Genomic DNA, 22,565 nt, shown 5'->3' with positions numbered 1-22,565 from the left:
TTTCAGAGGGAGAAATGTTTCGTCATTCATCCAAGCCTGAAGTAGTCACTTGGAGAATAAACATTTTTTTAAGTTCAAGCTCAATAGAATTGTACTAACTCTGTTTTGTCTTATATAGTACATGTTTGCACGTTTTAATAAAATGCTGCAACCATTTCCTATTTATCTAACAAGATATAAAGAAATGAAGGATGGAAAAGATTTCTGCAGGGCACTTTAGAAGCTAAATCCATGTTTCATAGCGTCTATCCACCTTCAGACATTTCCAGGTCCAAACTCAAAACAACACTGTGGCATCGCTGAGTTAAAAAGTGTCTAAATTCTTTCATCTTTAATAAAATGATTAGTGCAGGGAGTTAGCTCGCTAGTTTTCATATAAAGATGATATACCAGGTTCTGACTGAGGGATTTCTGTAAAACTAAAACATACAGCTTTGCTATAACTTTGGACATAAATGAAGACGGAAAACTAAACAGCACTTTTGTAGGGTTACTGAAGTTGGGCTAGCTATAATGATGTGCTACGTGGTGGCTAGCTACACAGCTATGGTTAGGATAATATAAACACCTGAGCAAAGGGAAGTGGGAGGATGAACGCTAAATTTTTTCCTCTTAAAAAAATTAACATGAGGGTTCCTGATTGTTAGGGACTAGGGATGGGTATCGTTTAGGTTTTATCCGATACCGGTGCCAAACCGGTACTTTTGAAACGGTGCCGGTGTTCTGGGAATTTCTCCTACCCCGCAAACCGTCCTACCCGTTGTTCCTGAGCATGTGCGCGCATGCGCACAACACAAAAAGGCAAGCTAAGCGTATCCGGCTGTGATTTTACGCTACCCCGTTGTCATATTTGCAGGAGAATAGGTAAGTAGTAAGCATTAGTACTTTTTATTGACGTTGATACTTGATTTTTTTTAAGCCTTTGTGATTGTTTGTCAATATTAAAGTGAAGTCGCTATCTGCTTTCTGCACAACTGTCGAATTTGCAGCTTCGGTGAAGTCTGCTGTCAAGTTACTGGACACGTGGTATTTGCACAACACTTTTGAGTCCGCAGCTTCGGTGTTTTAAGGCTGTTTCGGTAATGTCGTTATTTAATAAGTTAAATTATTTGCATTGTTAACTGCACATATTGAAGCTCATAAGAAAATGTTTGCTTACATTCGTAGATATGGAGAAGAAGTGGGAAGAGATTTACGCGTTCATTTCTGCGGGCTCCTACCCTTCAGGATATGACAAGGCTCAGAGGCAAAACCTCAGAAGATATGCCTCAAAATTCAAACAAAAGGGTCAGTAATTTATTGTTAATACTAACAACTCATATATGTGGTTAAATTAATTTCTAAATATATATTGTTTTACTGCAGATGGAGAACTCTTTGTTGGAACAAGAAGAGTAGTAAAAACCATGGATGATGCCAGGAAGATATTTCATGAGTTTCATTCATCTCCAATTGGAGGACACACTGGCACACACAAAACGCTAAATGCAGTGTGTTCCAGATTTTACTGGTTTGGTATGACAGTTGACATTAAAACATGGGTATGTATTAACTGTTTGTACTGTTGTTAAATAGTGTTTAAAATAAGCTAAGATAATTTTTTTGATATCAGTTAAAAGAGAAACTGTACACTTGCAAAATATAAATAAATATGGTTAATTAGTGATATTACAGTAATAACCTGTAGGCCTGGCAGAGATTTGAAGATGCACACAAAGTATTGTTGCTAAATTGTTTGTTCGTTAGAGAATATGTCATTAAGTGTTTTGTTTGTTTTTTTTCACAAATGAGAATGTTGAACATTTACGTGAACTCCATAAATATTTTTACCTTAAAGATTCTGGAATGTGACCAATGTCAAAAAGTTGGGAAACCACTGACTGCTGTGCAACCGTTGCAGTGTATTCAGGTAAATATTATGCCACGTTTACCCATCAAACTATGCTTGTAGCTCATATTCATAAAGGCAGGAGGGTTAACTAATTTTAACCATCAATGTTAATGTGTACATTATACAAATTGTTATTCAAATTATTAATTTGTCCTTGATAGGTGTCTGAAGTGTGGGAACTTATTGGTATAGATCTTACTGGACCTCTTCCTAAAACTTCAAGCGGCTTCCAGTATATACTTACTGCAACTGACTACTTTTCAAAATGGGTCGAAGCTTTCCCATTAAAAACAAAATCTGCATCTGAGGTAGCCCAGCACTTGTGCTCCATTATATATAGACATGGCTGCCCCAAAAGGATTTTGTCAGACCAAGGCAGAGAGTTTGTGAATGAAGTAAGTGTTAAATAATTTTCAGTTACGTTTTTTAACTTTACTTCACTGGGGTCAAAGATTTTTTCTTGTGTGCTTGTATAAGAAGTATAAGAACCTTGTCCTTATCTGTTGAAGCTCAACTCTGATCTTTGCAAGTTATTGCAAATTGAAAGAAGTGTCACAGCAGCATACCATCCACAGACCAATGGTCTAGATGAAAAGACCAATGACAACATAAAAAGGTATGCCTAATTTTTATCTATCAGTTTTTAATAACATTACTTATGTTATTCAAACTTAATTGTTACTTAATAATTTATTAATTTCTTTACTTCTAATTAAACTTTCATTACTGTCTTTACATATTTCTATGCCTGCATTTAGAGCCCTCCGAAAAATGGTGAATGACCAGCAGAATAACTGGGATCTGTATCTAGATCCCACCCTGTTTTCACTGCGGTCAAAAGTACACACCACAACAAAATACTCACCTTTTTTTCTGATGTATGGAAGAGAGGCAGTATTTCCATCAGAAGTGCCTGCTCAAGTGCCGGTGAGTGTTTGTCAAATTCTATGTTAGAACTAAGAATTGAAACCATTTAAGAAAAAAACCCAGTAATGTCTTTATGAATATGATATCATCTTGTTTTAATTGCTAATATCTACAAAATTTTAGATTTCCAACATCATTCTGCCAGACGACAAAAGGTACAGTGACTATGTACAGTCTGAAAGTGAAGCACAACATGCAGTTAATGAAACTGCACAAGAAAACATTGCGAAGTCACAAGACAAGCAAAAGGTTGCATACGCCAAGCGGGCCCTGAAAAAGTACAAAAATGTTGTGTACAATGTAGGGGGATCAAATTCTGCTTCTAAATATGAGGAAACGTGGGCGAAAAGGAGGAAGACTTGAACCGGATTTTACAGGTCCCTACACAATTGATGAATTCAGTGGAAAATGTGTTAGACTGAAAAACGCTGAGGGAAATACTTTAAAAAGTCTATACAGTATTGACCACATTAAACCCTATAGAAGAAGCCACCCTGTCCAAGTCTCAACTCCAACTGAACCTGTTGAGAGTAGCCCATCTTCTGAGATGTGGCCTTGCAGTCCTCAGCATCATTATGAAGCGCTGCAAAATAACAGATCCTCTGTCATTCAGTTTGCGCCAAAAATAGCTCAGGTAAAATCAGTCCAAGCACCAGAAGAGCTTGTACCAGTGACCCCCCAGAAACCCAGCACGCAAGAAAAAGGTGGCATAGCTAAAAATCTCATTCTGACCGGTTGGTCAATTGTTGCCAGTTTGGCTAGTCGAATGGATAGAATGTTTTATTTTTTTCTCCCCTCTTGCTAATTTTGACCTGTTGGTCCAATTTTGGCTAATTTCTGATTTACATAAAGCCACTCCCCTCTGGCATGTTTATTTTGTTGGCCCGTTGGCCCTTGTCTGCTTGTGGCCCGTTGGCCCTTGTCTGCTTGTGGCCCGTTGGCCATTGACCGTGATTTTCAAATGGCAACTGTTATTACTAAAGAAACTTATCATATTTTGTTTTTTAGTGAAGTGGCTTTGGGCTGCAAAAGACACCGGGCGTGTGGAGGCAGTTGTTGGGCCATACAAATTGTATGACTCTTCTTTTCGCACACTGGAGGACAGTGGGTGGCTTTCTGATGAGGTAAGTGAAGTAATCATTTTTGGTCCTAGTGGTGGTCTGTAAAAATAATCTTTTAATCCAAACAGGTCATTGATGCATACCTGCACTGCCTCATTAGGAAACAAAAGGCAAGTAAGAACATATGCCGGTTATTTCACAAAAGTATTTTATACAATTTTGTAATCTTTTAAAAAATAAAAATCTTGCATTTTTCAGAAACCCGTGTATCAGTTGTCTTGCGTTGTTGCAACCTCTCTGTTTTCTGGGAAGTTTAAATGTGTCAGCAAGGTAATGTAGATGTTATATTGGTTATATAGTGTATGTTATGTAAATAAATCTAAACCTTTATAAACTTAAAAATATTCCACAGATGTTGTTTCCGGCTGAGGACATTTGGTTGTGCCCACTGAACTCTGGTGCACACTGGATCCTTGTGGTACATGTTCACACCTCATGTGTTTTTTCTCTTTTTGCTTTACTGTTCTTTTTAGCAGCATATTCTTATTTTGAAAATGCTTACAATTGATTATGTTTACTTAAGTGAGTGTAATACACATATTCTACTAAATACAATTTTTATTTTAGGTTGTAAAAATCTCCTCACAATCTGTACTGCTGTTAGACCCTCTTGGAAATGAAGGTTGTTATGAAAGGAAAGTTATGCGTAACTGGAGGTATTCATCATTCATTAATTATCTGTTTTGGGTTGTTTTGTTTGTGAGGGTTTTTTTTTCTTTTTATTTAGAGCTAAATGCTGGCTACATTTTAAAAACTTGTTTTATTTTTATTAGGAATTTTCTGAAGATGAAAGGAAAGGAAGAGTCCCGAGTGGATTGGAAAATGGAGACTCTGCCACACAACAAGCAGATGGACTCCAGCAGTTGTGGAGTTTTAGTGTTGAAGGTATTTAATAAGCAATTGTATTTAATTGTATTTATTGTATTTAACTAGAATTAAGTTAATCAATTGCAATTACTGTAACATGTTTTACAGTTTGCCGAACACTACCTTCTGAGTGGAGAGGTTACTAGGGTGCTGTCCACTCCAGAAGCCATTGGGCTGCACCGCACTGAAATTGCTTGCGAACTGCTAGAACATCAAAGTAAGTAGAGTCATGTGCTTTTGTATTGCAATAGCACTTTCAGTTTTGTTTAAAAACTGTTAGGTTGAACGCCAGTGTGTTTCTAGGTAGGGCTGGGCGATATATCGAGTTTTTTAAAAATATCGATTTATTTTTATACGAGATATAAGATGTGACAATATCTTTTATATCGATATAGTCTATGTTACGTTATAATTATAGTTGTGGAGCCACAAGTTTGCCTCTCTTTCGTCCACTTTTGTCTTTAAGCAACGTTACTCGGCTCGCCTCTCCTTCACTGAACACAACTCCCCCTCCTCCCCCATCGCTTCACCTGCAGGCAGCGACAAGATGGACACGGCAAATCTCCGTTAACGAGTTACTGCGCATCGCCCCGTGCGTGGGGCTGGACGGCGTCAACGTGCTAACGAGCTAACCACGCTAACGAGCTAACCACGCTAACGAGCTAACCACGCTAACGCCATACACGGCCTGAAATCCTTTCATTTTCTCAAAAACCGACAGCGCGCCTTATGTATGAATTCTGGTTGTGCTTGATGACCGCGAACCGATTTAATGTGGTACACAGCGCTCAGCAATCTGTCAAAAATGTTGAGTTTGCTAAGCTACGGAGCTGCACCGCTTGATGGATTGTCGGAGCATTACGGCTACCGAGGAGCCTCGCGGAGTGATACGTACTGTGCTTCAACGTAATATTACCGTATTGTGTGTGTATAAGGACCATAAATGGCGCCTGTAAGACACACGGTTATGAAGCGGATTTCAAACTCCAAGCTGTCAGTCACGAACTTGGAAAGAGCAGCTGTGAAATCTGTCTTTGTTATTAAGCTCAGCGTCTTTTAGTTTACATTTTGACTGCACAATTGTGAGCTCTTTGTTATGCACAAAAACAACATTGTTTTCTTTTATTTATGGAGCATTATTATTTAATAAATGCTCATAATTTATTTTTGAGTAGTTTTTTTTCATGTACATCTGCGCTGTATGTTAATAAAAGTGCCCATGTGACATCTGGGACACAGCTTTAAATAAGAACTCTCTTTTTGTTCTTACCTTATAGCTTTATAAAAAAATATCGAGATATATATCTTATATCACCATTCAGCTAAAAAATATCGAGATATGAATTTTGGGTCATATCGCCCAGCCCTATTTCTAGGTAATGCTGATGACTACTGTGTGGTTTGTTCCATGCTGGAAGCCGATCCTGAGTCCAGTATGATTGAAATGGTAAAACAAATAAACCACAAATGCAATATACAGTAGCTTGCAATAGTATTCGGCCCCCTTGAACTTTTCCACATTCTGTCACATTACAGCCACAAACACAAATCAATTTTAATTGGAATTCCACATGAAAGACCAATACAAAGTGGTGTACACGTGAGAAGTGGAACAACAATCATACATGATTCCAAACAATTTTTACAAATAAATAACTGAAAAGTGGGGTGTGCATAATTATTCAGCCCCCTGAGTCAATACTTTATAGAACCACCTTTATCTGCAATTACAGCTGTCAGTCTTTTAGGGTATGTCTCTACCAGCTAGAGACTGGTAGAGACATTGGTCTTTCACGTGGAATTCCAATAAAATTGATTCACGTTTGTGAATGCAATCTGACAAAATGTGGAAAAGTTCAAGGGGGCCGAATACTTTTGGAAGCCACTGTAGTAATTATTTTCTCATCAAATTCATAATGTTGGTTAACACACTTACACCCCCCCGTTCTCCCTCTTCAGGTGCAGTGCGAGTTTTGTTCCAGATGGGCACATTTTGGATGTGCTCATTATGACAGCAGCCTGGTGAACTACCTGTGCGACAAATGTGCATAATTTGTACACTGTTTCTTTTTCAGTTCTTTCTCCCTGTGTTCTGTTGGATCTATAAATGTCAAATATATGTATCTGTAAATATATTCAGTAAATATATACTGTAACTATAATGGAGTGAGTTCATTGTCAAAGTTTATATAGTCAGGTGTTCCAATCACTTCAATGGTGACAGCTGTATAACTTAAGCACCTTGGCATGCTGACTGCTTCTACAAACAAGTGCCAAACCATGCTACCTTTGTTATTATAAACTAGAAGCATAGTCTGACAGGAAGAATTACGTGCCAAAACATGCTACCTTTGTTAATAAGAGCAAGAAGCATAATTCTGACGGGAAAAATTACGTGCCAAAACATGCTACCTTTGTTATTAAAAACTACAAGCATAGTCTGACGGGAAGAATTACGTGCCAAAACATGCTACCTTTGTTATTAAAAACTACAAGCATAGTCTGACGGGAAGAATTACGTGCCAAAACATGCTACCTTTGTTAATAAGAGCAAGAAGCATAATTCTGACGGGAAAAATTACGTGCCAAAACATGCTACCTTTGTTAATAAGAGCAAGAAGCATAATTCTGACGGGAAAAATTACGTGCCAAAACATGCTACCTTTGTTAATAAGCGCAAGAAGCATAATTCTGACGGGAAAAATTACGTGCCAAAACATGCTACCTTTGTTATTAAAAACTACAAGCATAGTCTGACGGGAAGAATTACGTGCCAAAACATGCTACCTTTGTTAATAAGAGCAAGAAGCATAATTCTGACGGGAAAAATCACGTGCCAAAACATGCTACCTTTGTGAATGTGACCTACAAGCACACTTTAATGGGTAAAAAGAAGTGTCAAACCGTACTGGCTTTATGAATATCAGCTACAAACATACTCTGATGGGCAAAGTTAAGTGGCAAACCATCATACCTACTTAAATTAGTGCTGGAATTATTGTTTGGCAGCAGAAATGTGCATAAATTATGTACAGTAGGACATTTTGCCAAAGTAGGGCAGTTTGTCATATGGCAGCGTAAAATTATCCTACGGGTAGGACGTTTTGCCAAAGTAGGATGGTTTGTCAGAGGACACCGTAAAATTATCCTACGGGTAGGACGTTTTGCCAAAGTAGGATGGTTTGTCAGAACACCGGTGCTTAAACGGTGCCCAAACCGGTGCTTAAAGAACGGAAAACACAAAATTGGTCCAAAAACCTCTCATGTTCAGCTGTTTTTTTGTAAAAAGATAACAATGTTAGTCTTTTCTGCAGGTATACGGCATATATGGTATCACTCTGGGCTGGAAGCAGTGCTTAAACAATGGAAAAAACACAAACTTTGTCCAAAAACCTCTCATGTTTAGCTGTTTTCCACTTTTTCTTCGGTCATTTTAGCCTTTTTGGCCAGGGTGAAGGGAGTATCTGACATCAAACAAGAAGACAGCCGCATGTAGCTATGATGGTGTTTGCTAGTTCACGTTACATGCATTAATTTAATAACGCGGTTAGCTTACTCAACGTAAATTACACACGAACAACATTAAGCTACTCACGCAGAGAAGAACGGCTGCTGCTGCCATCATCATTTCTGCTACACTGGCAGGGCTAGGTTCATCGGATTTAAAGTGTGACCTCCTTTGACAGTATCAGCTTAAAGCACTTGTTGCAGGCTGCTGAGTTTGCATCTTTTGCTGTGAAGTACAGCCAGACTTTTGACCGCTTTGCCTTGGGCATTTTTAATCTGTAGCTCTGCTCTAAAAGAACGTACGTACCTGGACCCGCCTACTATCCTCGAAACGTAAAATGATTGGCTAGAATCTAAAGTGTATCATTCCATGCCAGTTGGTGGCGGTAATGCACCTTTCAGTTGTTTGCCAACCGCCAATAGAAATGTAAGGAAGAAGAAAGTGTGTCACAGCTCAGGAAAAAAAAGCACCGAAATAAAGCACCGAAATGCGCGCTGCTTTTCGGTCTGGTTACTACCGTTTATGTCAGAACCGGTGCCATGATGGCACCGGATACCGGTACCCATCCCTATTAGGGACAAATGCAAGGCAGGAAAAATATGCTGAAAATTGACCAAACTTCAGTCAGAAAAACTGAGACGATCCATCACCAGCACGAGGTTGGTCATCAACATACTGCTGCGTGGTTTGGATTACTCGCTATGACAAAGTTCCTGATCCTCAGCTTCACGTACTCATTCAAGTCTTTGTTAGCCTCAGAATGACTCCTTTCTGACCTGTTCAAACATCTGGTGGCAAACCATGGGCCGATGGGCCGTAGTTACATCGTAAGGTTTTAAAAACTCAGCTTTTTAAAAAAAAAAGTGCTGCAGATGAATAGTGGTAATAAAAACTCAGAGAGGCCGACAGAGATCATTGACTATTTTTAGGGGTTTGTTCAGATTAAACAGAACAAGATACAAAGCATTAAAACATGTTAAAAACACAACAGCCTTAATGAACGCAGTTTGGACCCGGAAGCAGGTCTCATACGTCATCACTTAACAGCCAGATAGGATTCATGCTGCTGCATATTTAAACCTGCTGGAGAACACTGATGTGCTGTAGGTAAGCGCCTGGCATCTGTTATCAAAGACCAGCTCTCATGATGAAAATCAGGTCACTAACACTTGCCTCATGACTCACAATAAAGTTCCCTGCTTTACATGACAAACAGTGCAGGAAGTCTGCAGTATGTGTCTGAGATCAGCGACAGCCACATGACAACTTTTCAGTTTAAAAATCACTCAAAACCCTGAATTTGATGCTTTCCATTAAATATTCTACCCCAGGCAGCATTTGAATTATCTAAACTAAAAGCAACTAGAATGACTGACAGGAAAAATGTAAATACATCGATATGTGTGGATCAAATGATCATTACCATGATATAAAACATGAAATAAAAGCACTTTTAAAAACATATTCTTTGTTAGTTTTGCAGGTAGGGAGACAAACTAATGAGGTGCAACAAGGGCTCCACCTGGGAGTATGACAGATTTGCTACAGTTTAGTTTTCAGGTCAGGGGTAAAGTGATCGACTCACTGTTGGCTCCGTTCTTTCCGATGAGGTGTCTGTGGAAACGCTGATCTATGTTGATTTCGGTGTAGTCCATCCTCACCAGCTGGACACCGGGAAAAAGGAGAAAAAGGAGATTTGGATTTATAAATGTGAACCAACACTCAACCAATCAAATGTGATTCTCTCTTATCTCTCTTCAGGTCTACTAAACCATAAGTGTGTGCAGCTCTTGTCCAACACAGAAATATTTCTTTCAGCGACAGAAGACAATACACGTCATGTCTACCGTAGCTTTGTTGTGTTGGTGTACGTGTGTGTCTGCACTGACCAGGTCCTTGATGATCTCTTGTATCTGGGCCTGAGCCTGCTCCACCTCCTCCGTCGGCCCTTCGAGACTGATGCGCTCCTCGCCATCAGTAAACTCTATGTGAACCTACACACACAGACAGGAATAAAGGCAAGCCAGTTATGAAGTTCCCCCTTCTGACTTTTCAAAACACAGACTTTTCTTTGTCTGTGTTCTGTCCAGCATTTTTTGCTTTACTGGTCCCATTTTGCACAACAACTGCTGCCGTAACACAGCCTCCTCCCCACAAAGCTTTCTGTCTCACACTGCAGGAGCAGGATGTGAGACGTCTGTGTTATCTCCGGCTTTTACCTCAGATCACCCCACGCCTTCTTTGTTCTCCTTTCCTTACCCGTGGTAGCTGCTGTGTGATCCGCCCGATGTTCTGTCCTTTCTTGCCAATGATGAAGCGGTGCAGCCAGGCGGGGGCAGTCACCTCCACCACCATTACGCTCTTAGCCTGAACAGTACAAAACATTAAAACCATGTTTGCATTGACAAATCACAGAAATTGTGTCCCTGCAATGGCTTAGTTGCAACTTAAAATAAAGGGGATATATTAGGCTTTTCCTTCTTTCCATATTAAATATTTAAAATGAGATCAGTGTACATGCAAGTAATCCCTGTGAGCCAAAGCTCAGGCTTCAGACTACTCTACATGCTCAGTCTCCAATGCTTGTACCGAGCCAACTTCAGCTCACCACGGATTTCCTTTTATGGTCACGGAAGCTAAACCAGCTTGTTTCAGACACAGGGTGAGGTGGAGTACGTATCCTGACTTGGTGGAGCCCAAAACCAAAGTTTAAAGGAAGACTTAAAACCAGATGTTGCTATATGACTTCTGGATTGGCCAACAAATCCATCATAAATGTTTGCCTCTAATATTGATAAACTACATATAGATTAATCATTGCCCAACTTTCCCAGTTTCTTTCACTATAAAGATGTGGATGTGATGTACCTGCTGAGGTTGTTAATCTTGCTGCTCTGAACTATTAAAAATAAATACATCTAAACATAAAGTCTCAAAAAAGGAAATCTAGGCCGTCTGAGTACCTCTTGGATGTATCCTGTAAATGCAACTTCAGGGACTTTTATTCCCTACATTTCTGCCATAACAAAAGCTAATTAAGCAAAATGCAATCCCCATCTTTGTCCTTTAATTACAGTTTTCTCGTGTTCTCACCTTGGCGTAGACCTGTGTGAGTGCTGGTCCCAGTTTGTCAGGCTCCCCTCTGAGGATGATGGTTTCTGAGCTGGAGTCCAGAGGAGGCATCTCCACCGACACCCCCGTGGCCTCCAGGATCTCCTGCAGGGTGTTGCCCTTCGGACCTATGATGTACTTATGCTGAGACTTCTTCACCTCCACAGAGATAGTCGTGGTCTTCCGCTTCTGCGAGGAGGACATGGACAAGTGATAAGACAATTGTGGCGAGAGGATGTGGGTAAATCGAGAAGCTTGTTGAGGTATGGATGGAAACATAAGAGGAGACAGAAAGAAGAATCAGGGAAGCAGGAAGGAGATGGGAAAAGTCAAGTAACAGAAAGACCGGACAAAATCCGGGGGAAGGAGAAGGGAACAGAAGGATAGATGAAAGTGGGAAGGCAGCAGAGAAAGTACATTTGTTTTTGCTAATCATACATATGCACTAAATGACATTAGCATTCTCATCCTGTTGTTCTCTGGTGAAATCCAATTTTCTCTCGTCATTATCTCCAGCTTGCCTATCATCGGAGCTCATCTGCTACAAACACGCAGTTCCTCTGCTTCACCCATCCATCTCACAGAGCTTCTTTAACGTTGAGAGAATGCACAAACTCTAAATAGCCTCCTTAAATACAGAAACACACTAAATCAAACACCTTTGGTACAGATTAGCTTTATGGTTCATGGGATGGAGCGAACAAGTAAAACAAGTCTGGTGAAACAAAATAACCACACTGAGCTGCCTGCAGTCATGCGTGTCTTTCAGTAAAACCCTAAACTAAACCGCGCGCTGCTTTCCCACAGCGAGTCAGAAACACCCGAGCGTCTAAAATGTCAATGCAAATTTAGCCCGGATGAAAAAACAAACGACCGAAAAAAGCAAATAAAAATCATGCATGGAAAATAACAAATATGAGACTCCCCTTTATTAAGGATGTGATCCTATTTTTATCATTTGCTTTGTTCTTTGTTTGGATTTCTGCAAAATCTTAAAGATTTGATTATATTCTGAGGACAAATACAGCTGGAGTCGTTATTCCTGTTAAACTGCTTGCAAGTCCACTTGAAATCTAACGCACATGCATGCATACATCACATATTGTGATGTAAATTTTCTCTGGACAAGACACAAAGACGCACAGGAACAGTGTGATGACCGAACTTGCTTTACTCTGACCAAAATGCCCCTAACATATACGGAAAGTCTTTATTTTATATTTTTGACTCTGTGTTTTTAAAAAAACAAAAACAACAACAAAACAAAAACACGTCATCATGAGTACTCATGCAAATTAAGTATTTTAAGCTCAATGACACAAACAAGTGGACCACAAAAACAAAAAGAGGAAAAAGAAAGGCATTGATGGAGCAGACAGAATCGGATGATTTCCAATCAGCCACTCAGCTTCCCATATGTCCAATAATGAGCAAGTCTGTTTCATGAATTTGAAACACATGAACAGCAGCTCAGAGAAATAGTCACATGAACGCTCACAGCCACACGCTAGCATGCTGTCGGCATAGAAACGCTTCACTTTGAGCGCGTACACAAACAAAGGCATAACTGTGAAAACGTTTGTAACAGCACAACCAATGACACACTTAAACCCCCCTCACCCCGCTTAACATGGATATTTTAAAGAAGCTGAATTTTTTATTTTAAAGAATCTGACATTTGTCTTTTTATATAAATCTGTTACACCTGCTTTTATTGGGTAAAGGTGGCTATACAGCAGCTCATCGCACATCTATAAAATGCAGAAATAAAGAATACATATATCAACTAATACAAACAATATAAAAAAATGCTAAAAAGGCAGCATCATGGGTACAGAAAGGTCACAATTCTAGGGGGTAAAGTTCATCAGGTTCAAGGCCCCAAATTTGCAAAAATAACATAATTTACAACCATACATGATCCCACCAAGCAGCAGACATCAGTGGAGGTCGTTTTCTGGCTCAATCTCTTTGACAGTAACAACCTTTAAGAAAATTTCCCTTTCTCTCTAAATTTGGTTAAAAGCAATCAGTGAAAACTCTTCAGGCCATTACAAAGATTTAATCCATCTTCAACGCTGACTTCCTTTATTCTGAACAATTTTCTATGAATCTGAGGTTTAAAGTTTGTCTAGTCAATAAATAATGCTACAAAACCTTTAAGGCTAAATTCAGGCTTAAATTCAGCACACCCAGAGCACCTAGCTGTTATCTTTAATTCAAACACGTGTCTCTGTTTCTTCGAGTATCACATTTGACTGACACTTTGGTAGTCAAATGTGATCAGACAGCCGCTCCACAAACACAGACTAGTATTACCAAGAAATAATACAATTGAAAAATACGAATTTAAATATGAAAATGTGTCGAGCCAACAAAGGTCTGGGTTTCGATCTGCTGATAGTATGGGCAGTTTGAAAGGAGGAAGAGATGACCTTTGACCTTTTAACTCAATGTAAATATAACAGGGCATCTGATTTTTTTTTTTTTTTTTTTTTTTGGGGGGGGGGGGGGGGGGGTTGACCTAAGAGGACTTAAAGTCGCTCATGTCATGTCCCATGTCTGCAGGATGGGGCATGAATAATCTCTGGAAAACAGTCTCACCTTGTCTTCGTAGATGGCTCGGATGCGGCTGACAGCCAGCGCGACTGCCTCCTTCTCGCCGGTGATGACGATCTCGTCCTTAGGCAGGCTGGACGGTGGGATGCTGATGCGGGCCCCTGTCTCAAGGCTCAGCTCCTGCACCAGCCTGTTGTGGGCTCCGGCGATGAAGGGGTGGAAGGCTTTCTCCAGGGACAGACGCTCCACCGCACGCTTGTCCTGGTGAGTGGGTAAGGAAGAGCAGGAGAACGACGGCAGACAGAAGAGTCGATCAAACGTGAAGTCATGGTGATGGTTCAACACGATTCAATATTGAATAGTCAGAAACAATTTAGTTCCTAATGCTACTGTTTGTGCATCTTTTCACATTGAAAGACCAATTAGTTTCGGTTGAGCAGAAATTAGTTATTAAAACAACCCCCACCCCCCTCTCCACCCACCCATGTCTGACCTGCTCAGCAGAGATCAGCAGGATCTCATGGCGAGCCTTCTCAATTCCCTCCTTGGTGCCGGTGATGCGAATGTTGGCGCTAGGGTCGTCCGGGCGTGGAATAGCAATCTTGGTGGCAGTCTTCAGCTCCAGCTCCTGCAGCTTCTCACCGTTCTTCCCAATGACAAATCGATGGTGCTCCTTGGGGATGGCGACCGTTGCCGACGCCTAGAGGAGCAGGAGAAAGTTTTCAGGAGCAAGTAAGTTAGATTTGTAGTGTTTCCCAATGGAAATAAGCCTTCTTATTTATCAGGGTACAGCAACAGCCACAGAAATCCCTTTTAATTCTAATGTTGTTGGAGCTTTGTGCACATGTACAGACATATGCAGAAAATACTTTTTTTTAATAGTCATCATTTACCAAGGAAAGTAACAGGATGACATAAAATTCCTACTATCAAAGTTTTCTTTAAACTTGGTAAAAAGCATTCGACCTTGAAAAGAGAACAGAGAACCTCTGCACTTTTTTCAACCAGTAACTGCAGCTCAGCTAAAGGGCTGCACCTCAGTGCACCAACTGAAGTGGAAATCAGCATGTTTGCTGCTGAGGCCCACAAAGGCCACCCCTGGGAGCTGATGGTCATTTTCCGGCTCAACTTTTTGTCCTAAACTGGCCTGATAGGATTATTCGAGCCGCAGCCAGTATTTGCCCTCCGTGTGTGTCTTTGGATCACGTTTCAACATTAAGCAGAGCGAAACAAAAACATTTTTTAGCCACCGGTTACACTGTTCTGATGTTTCTGCTTCACAGTGATTTTTGTTCAAAGATAGATGGCTGCATATTCAAATTCTTTGCTGCGGGTTTAAGTTTATCTGAGTTTCAGAGGTTTCACTGTTTTTGCAAGTCACACAAGAATGAATAACAAATGTAAAGCCTGCACTGCACAAATACTGACAACAGACTGTCTTCTGATTGGTTGCCCCTCACAAACAAGAGGTTCGAACAACAGGCAGATGAAACTCCTGTGCTCACGGCCAACGCTGTGTACCTGAGATGACCATATTAAGGATATCCTGTCTTTTTAACATCATACAGAGCTGGGGTATTAAACATAAGGCCCGAAGGCCAGAATCGGCCCAGCAAAGACTTCAATCCGGCCCACTGGAAGGCTTCAGATAACAGGAGTACATCGATTTTGAACAAATGAAAGAATTTTCCCTTGTGCTATTAATAAAGTATCAAACTATTGTCTTAAGATTTGCAGATTTTCCTCCTGATAAAGTTTCCTCCATTTAAAGTTTCCACATTAAATGTAACCATCTCATATGTTGAGTTAAATCTCTTTATACTGACAGAAAGGGCAGTTACGCTGATCTGGCCCACTATGTAAAATGACTTTAACATCCCTGTGTTAGAGCATTAATAACTTTTTGCTCACAAGGATTACTTGTACACACTCCGACCAGCTTTTCAGACAGAAAGTAAAAACTTACATATATGTATATCCTCCCAATATTTTCCAAATCCAGATCACTTAATTATACTATAAGTAGTACGAGTGCATTTACCTGTGTCTGCAATCGAGCTACGATTTCTTTGCGAGCCTTCATCACGGAGTCCACTTTGCCAGTGACCATGATGGACAGGCCCTGGTCTTTGGCCAGAGACAGCTCGATGTGCGCTCCCGTTCGCTGCATGATGTCCAAGCACACTTTGGCCTCCTCGCCCTCCCCAAACTGGCTGTTGTCCTTGTAACGACGCTCCTCTAGGGGCACGTGGAACACCTGGGTACAGACGAGTTGAAAGTGTTTTTTCTTGCTTGTTGTTCCCAGAACATGCATCTTTCATTGGCCCTGCTCTACTGCAGCTAAAAGGCCTGAGGCTAAATTCAGTTACAGCCATCGTCATTAAAAGAGCTGAGAAATGCATTCATTCACTTTTAGCAGTCCCCACAGTGGGCTCCTCACCTGGGTGATGACAGAGGCTTTGATGGGTCTGATCTTGCTCCCCCATGCCGAAGGCGGCTCTCCAGCCTTCTCCCCTGGTGCTCCCTTCTCCGGCAGTGGAGGGAAGGCCTCCAGATAGGTAGGGATGTAGGCCTCATCCTCCGGGACGCAGCCTGGCCCGGAGAGATAAAGATAAAAATGGCAAGGAAGGAGTAAGAAAACAGTATGTGTAGGGAAGGATTGTTAACAACAAAGATACCAAACAGCAATACAAATAAGCCTGTGTCAAAAACACATAATGCACATATCAGAAAATCTAAACACATTAAACTTGGGCTAATAATTTGCTCACTAGTTTGGGCTCGTGAGGGGAAAACTCTAGCAAGAATAAAAATAAGTGGAAAGATGCAGGTCGTTACCTGTGATCTCCTGGTCCTTGAGACCACTGCGATGCTCTGCAAAGCTTTCCGGGGTCAACACTGCCACTGAGCTCATGGTTCAAGACTTATTCCACTATTCCACTGAAACGGAAACATGGGAATATTGATTTATTTATTTTTTTAAAGAATAACAATAAATCAGAACCTTAGAGGAGGAAACACACTGCTGTGTTTTCATGAAATTTCAGACTGATAAAGCACTAACTATGATCAAATTGCTTTCACATTGTTTCCCTCCCTGTGCTCTCTAGGACTGCTTAGAGAAGGCCCCGAAGAACCACACTCCCTCTGTGGCTCTGCCACGTTGCACCGATGCTGCACGCTGCACCTGAGACGCTCCAATTAACACTTAACAAGCGTCAGATAAACACACAGTGCTGCAAAGCCTCGGGGACGGGGTTATCACAAGTCAAACGCTCAGAGCTGTCCAAGACAACTGCTGCTGACATTCCTGGTGATGCACTATCACAGGTCAGATCTGCTCGGCTCGCATCACAACAGTGGGTCCCATAGGATTGTGAGTCCAAAACATAACCCACAAGACCTCCAAGATCTCTGCTAACTCAAGGTTCGAGGGGTTTATGCACAACTAGACTAAAAACATCAATTTATCTAGCTGCACATAAATAAAGACGCTGATAACACAACAACAAAGACGCTGTTTTGGCGGGTCTTTAAAGTCGAGCTGCAGCCTGTCCTCTGCATTTAACACACACAGAGTGGACAGCAAAGAGGTGGCGATGAACTTAAGTGGCATAAAAAGAGCGTTTCATTCTTGCTACAAGTATTCTACAAGGTGTAATCAAAACCTTCAAAGAAGCTGTCAAATAATACTTATTTGGCCCTTGAGTTAATCAACTATATACAAGTCATTTTAAGTCATTTCAGCTCCTCTCACTTTGAGGCCATCCTCCATTTAGGCCATGTTTCTTCTGATTGGCTGCCCTTCATAAAAAGTTTTAAGCTTTCTGAAGACTCTCTGAGCTCACAGGAATTAGCTGCACATATGCTGCAACTTTGACCATGTTTAACATCAGCATCCTCTGCTGTCACAGTATATTTACACCCACAGCAGGCTAAAGCTACACCTCGACCACATGAGAAGGTGACAGCACCCCATTTCTGCTGCGATGTCCAGAAACTCAAGGACAAGCCTTCTAATGAGTTATAGAGATAGTCATACACTTTATGCAGTTTAAAGTATAAATATTAACATATTAAAGGAATGCAGTTTGAATTAGAAAGAATGTTAAAATGTAGTGTACTTTAATCACTTCTATTGTAATCTGAGATAAAATGTTATTGAGGAGAAACACATCATTTCATTTACTTTCACTGCAGCTATAAAGTTCTTTATGCGAGGGGGTGGGGTGAGGACGTGGGGGTGAGGGGGTGGCAGGCACTGAACTCTGTAACTGTGCATTTTGGGAACACTGGTACAGTCTTGTGATTAAGGGGAATTTTTTTTTTTTTTATGGCAACAGAGCAGTAAAATAAAAATCAGTGAATACTACAAGCACACATTTATGAGTCCAATTAGCAGCTGAGGAAGTTAATCTTACAACTTTTGTTGAGTTGTTTTAAGCCAGTTTTTTTATCTTTCCGATAAAAATGAAAGTGATTGGAGGGGGCGGGGTTTCTTCACAAGACTTTTGCTTCAACAGCTCAGTTGTTTTTATTCCACTCTCACTTATAAACAGGCATGTTTATGAGTCCTTTCCATGTGGAGAGTCATTTTGAGCACAACAGTGACATTGTTTTATTATCTAACATCTATGAAACTCTCCAGTCAAGCTTTCTCTCCTGAAATGTGACTGTGTGCTCTCAGGAATGCCATATGAAACAAGCTCTTCCAGTCCACCCGCATTGCAAATGATCCAGTAGTTGTACCCTCTAAAGACAAATCTGTGGAGAACGTGATCATTCAGAAGTAGTATTGTCTGCCAGAACTGTAGAAAGAGAGCCCAGGCTTACCTGCAAAAGGTCAATTGCCAGAGAGTCCGTCCAGTTAGCGGCTACCGTAGGCGCTTCAGTGTGAGTGTGTATTTCAGCTCCTGGATGCACAGGAAGGAAAATAAAAAGAAAGATTAAAAGTGAGCAAAGGTAAATCAAACAGCTCTACAGCACGGAGGCTGGGTAAACACCCACACTGCACTGCACCTTATACCGTCTCGATCTGATTCACTCTCCTCCTCAATTCCCTCCCTCTCCTCTGCTCGTCTCTCTAACAATCCTCCCTCTGAGATTTCACAAATTCAACAGCTAAGGAAACCTGAGACCAAATGCTTCCAAACACCACATGTGACAAAAAATAAATAAAAAAAATAGATGCCCCACTACTTTTTTTTTTTTTTTGCCCTGTAAGCAAAGCTGCAGTGTCTCTTGAAAGTGTGTTTAATAGCTTTGGTCCAACAGCAACTAGCTGGTCAGATACAGGAGCAGTGCCATTTTAAATGTCATATTTCAGGATCATATTTGTGCGGGATGGAATAAGCTAAAAGAGCAATTACAGCATAATACCATTTTAACATTGAAGCTACTTAAGGGGAAATAAAAGGGATACTTAAGTGACAGTGGGGTCTTAAGATACCCTCAGACTTTACACAGTGGGAGCAAACATAAAAACAATCTTTTGAAGAGCTTATACATTATGGACGTGCAGCACTCTTACAGATCAAACTATCCGAGACACAATAATGTAAGCAGCTGAAATTAGCTCCTCGCTAAATGCGTCTTTACACATTAATGAAGCAGCAATAATTAATGCAATTACAATGTAATGTAACCGTCTAGGGTCATTTAACTTCAGGTACATTTTGGAGCTATTACACAAGTGGGTTTGACCACAATGAACGTTTTAAAAGCGGGACTTTTGGCAGTAGATGCTCTTTCCGTTATGGTGGTGGTGGTGCTTCGCAGCACGCAGAGGGTTGTGGGGGTTAAACGGGCTCCCACTGTGGGTCACCACCTGCTTCCACGATGTTAGTTTGCTAACATTAGGCGAGAAAACTAGAAACAAACGGAGGAAATAGGAGCACCATTATAACTATCAGTCGCAGCAGCTAAATAAAAAAGGCAGCCGTGCACGGTGCTAGCTAACCGCTTCGCTAAACGCACCTTTCTCCAGCCGACTGATGTATTTCTTGCTAGCTTGAGGACGCACTGCACGGCTGGTCCTAACTAACTAACTAACATCGGTTAAAAGCAAACTATAGGTCTCAAAATATTAGTAAGCCACTTTCGCTGAGCTAACACGCATCGCTTCGCGCCGACCTCAGCCAGACACGATTAGGCGCAAGGACTTTCTGATAATCGGCTAAAAAACAAGCCAGGCGGACGGATAACCAGCTCCAGCTCGCTGGCTCTCGGGACGCTAACCTTGCTATCCCGGCTGCTTGTCGCTTGCAGGCGAACCGACTCTATCGCCACCGTAACTACACTTTAACTCCCCCCAATGCATTCATATGTGCATTAAAAAGTAAAGATAAAATAAACATAGAAATCCTACCTTTCAAAGAGAAAATCTACCAGAGGGTGTGTGTTTGACAGGTGATGGTGTAAACACAGATGTGATTGGTCTAGGAGCATTTCCTCTGCCGGCGGAGCGATACCAACCAAGCGCTGCGACTCAACGAGTATAAAGGAAATGCCGCAGTATCTTTGCGCGGCACGAGCATCCGAGTTAAATAGGTCCTCTTGAAATTAGACTCACTCAGCTCAATTGACTGTGAAATTTAACCGCATGATATTTGCATATGGTTTTCTGATTGGTTATCAGTAATTTAATTTTTTTTGTATGTTATTAGCCATTGCAGCTTCTCACGTCCATCAAACTGACCGGCTCTACTTCTCATTCATAATGGCTAGCATGCTTTTCAGGAGTCCGCGCATCATACTTTTCCTGAAGTCTACAAATGTCTGACCTGGAGTGCAAAAACGATCACGTACAACTAAATAAAATACTGCTGTTTTTTTGTTTGTTTTTTTGTTTTTTTAATTTTCCAAATAAGATAAATGTCACTTTGTGTGTATGTAAATCATGTTTAAAGGATATTAAGTTACTTGTTTGTAAGCTAACTTAACATTATGGATTTTCAATAGGTCAAACTTTAAACTAAAACAGGTTAGGTATAGTTGTGGTTGGAAATTTCCATCCATGAATGCCATGGTAATTTTTGGCTTTTTTTTCCAGGGTGGAACGATCGTATAGGATAAATCTTTATTGACTTTAAAAATCAAAAATTGGGTGCACAAGTTTGAATTTCTTTTAGATTTCTCTCATCCACACAGAATCAAAACTATACATACGGGCTCAATATATATATATGTCCCTACAAATATTTGGTTAAATGTCCCTTAGTAACTTGCACTTCAACAAGATGCTTTTGGTAGCCGTCAATAAGCTTCTATTATAATACAAATTAATGTTGTTATTATTAACATTAACTTTTATGGTCAAGTTTAACGCATCTGTTGATTTGAGATGAAGTTAAAAAAATTGGAGGTAGTCCTTCTTCAATATTCCAGCCACTTTATCCAATGTGTCAGTAGCACTGGCAGCAAAACAGCTCCAGAGAACTATTTCACCACCACCACCACCGTGCTCGACAGCTGGTACAGTGCTGTTGTGTTTGAAAGCCTCACATTCACTCCTTCAAACATACCTCTTGTCATCGTGACCAAGTAGCTTAATCTTTTACTCGTCTGACCACAAAACTTTTCACCAGAAGGCATTTGGTTGTCAGTGTGCGCAACTGTAAATTTAATTTGAGTTTAATAGTGTTGATTTTGGAGTAGGGGCTTCTTTCTTTGTTTGCCCCCTCTCAGTTCATGACGACGGAAAACTATCACTATCACTAACGAGATCAGGATTCGGTCTTGTTAAGTTAAAAGACTACGCAAGACTATATAATTTTGAGCCTCTGTGGATTAGAGAAAAAACAAACAAAACACAAACAACAACAAATCAGACTACAAGTCAACTCCAGTGTTCCGAAAAGTATTTTATTTGCGAAGAGACTGTCTCAAAATTATGTGATAGGCTAATAGTTCAATAAATATTAACGGCGAATTCAAATTATTAACAAGGGACATTAGGCCACCAATTATGTCCTCCACTCCTACCCCAAAACAAACCACTCACCTCACATTATCCTAACCTCAACATGACATATAAAGCCCACTTTACGTGTTGTGTGGTGCGGCTGGACTGATCGCTCGGATCTAATAATGGACGGTTTATTGCAGTTCAAAAAACAGACACTAGGTGGGGGTAGGAGACAAAAAAAAAGTTCAGGTGCACCTGCTTTTTTGACACCTGTGCTGGTTTTACACCAACACTATCACGCGTAAATAAATCAGAAGTAAAACATTTGCCTTATTCGTTTTGGAAGACCAAATATGCGCAAAGTTTCAATAAACGTCCACTAAATATTTTCACAGTAAGAGTCCGATAACAACTAATCCCAATCCAAGTCCAAACACGAAACACGGAGTTTTAGCTAAGGTTAAGGGCATGTTGTGTGACGTAGTATCTAATTATATTTTTAGACAATGTTACAATTTCAAACTAAAATATTTATTTTTTGAACCAAGACTGTATATACCCAATATATACATCATATACACACTATATTAATTCGCGCAGTTGCTGATTTTGTAGTCATCCCCCACCTTACGTTTTTAAGCTGTAGTTTTATTTTGGAAAAACAGTACCGGAAGC

General features: G+C 40.5%; 2 protein-coding genes across 7 annotated transcripts in view; one reads left to right on the top strand and one right to left on the bottom strand.

Moving 5' to 3' along the window:
* Window positions 1-22,542, bottom strand: part of hdlbpb (high density lipoprotein binding protein b) — a 33,931-nt gene extending 11,389 nt beyond the window's left edge. For 2 of the 6 annotated variants that reach the window (XM_085137621.1, XM_085137660.1), the window contains exons 1-11: window positions 20,352-22,542; window positions 18,818-18,897; window positions 16,823-16,924; window positions 16,425-16,576; window positions 16,026-16,241; window positions 14,478-14,684; window positions 14,030-14,245; window positions 11,408-11,614; window positions 10,574-10,681; window positions 10,204-10,308; window positions 9,900-9,978 (exon numbers count right to left, since the gene is read on the bottom strand). In XM_085137621.1, coding sequence (XP_084993747.1) covers window positions 9,900-9,978; window positions 10,204-10,308; window positions 10,574-10,681; window positions 11,408-11,614; window positions 14,030-14,245; window positions 14,478-14,684; window positions 16,026-16,241; window positions 16,425-16,576; window positions 16,823-16,898 — 1,366 coding nt within the window. In that variant the 5' untranslated portion in view covers window positions 16,899-16,924; window positions 18,818-18,897; window positions 20,352-22,542. The other 4 variants (XM_085137645.1, XM_085137637.1, XM_085137652.1 and 1 more) reach the window with 4 other exon arrangements.
* LOC146521932 (uncharacterized) lies at window positions 3,129-7,248 on the top strand. Its single transcript, XM_085137732.1, has 10 exons — window positions 3,129-3,522; window positions 3,827-3,942; window positions 4,008-4,049; window positions 4,138-4,209; window positions 4,292-4,357; window positions 4,507-4,595; window positions 4,713-4,824; window positions 4,915-5,023; window positions 6,183-6,253; window positions 6,766-7,248. The coding sequence occupies exons 1-10, from the start codon at window positions 3,147-3,149 to the stop codon at window positions 6,856-6,858; spliced, it is 1,146 nt and encodes a 381-aa protein (XP_084993858.1). The 5' UTR covers window positions 3,129-3,146; the 3' UTR covers window positions 6,859-7,248.
* Window positions 22,543-22,565: the final 23 nt, after the last annotated feature.

The sequence above is a fragment of the Neolamprologus multifasciatus genome, chromosome 3 (assembly GCF_963576455.1).
Source record: "Neolamprologus multifasciatus chromosome 3, fNeoMul1.2, whole genome shotgun sequence".
Lineage (NCBI taxonomy): Eukaryota > Metazoa > Chordata > Actinopteri > Cichliformes > Cichlidae > Neolamprologus > Neolamprologus multifasciatus.
This window is presented reverse-complemented; position numbering and strand designations above follow the sequence as displayed.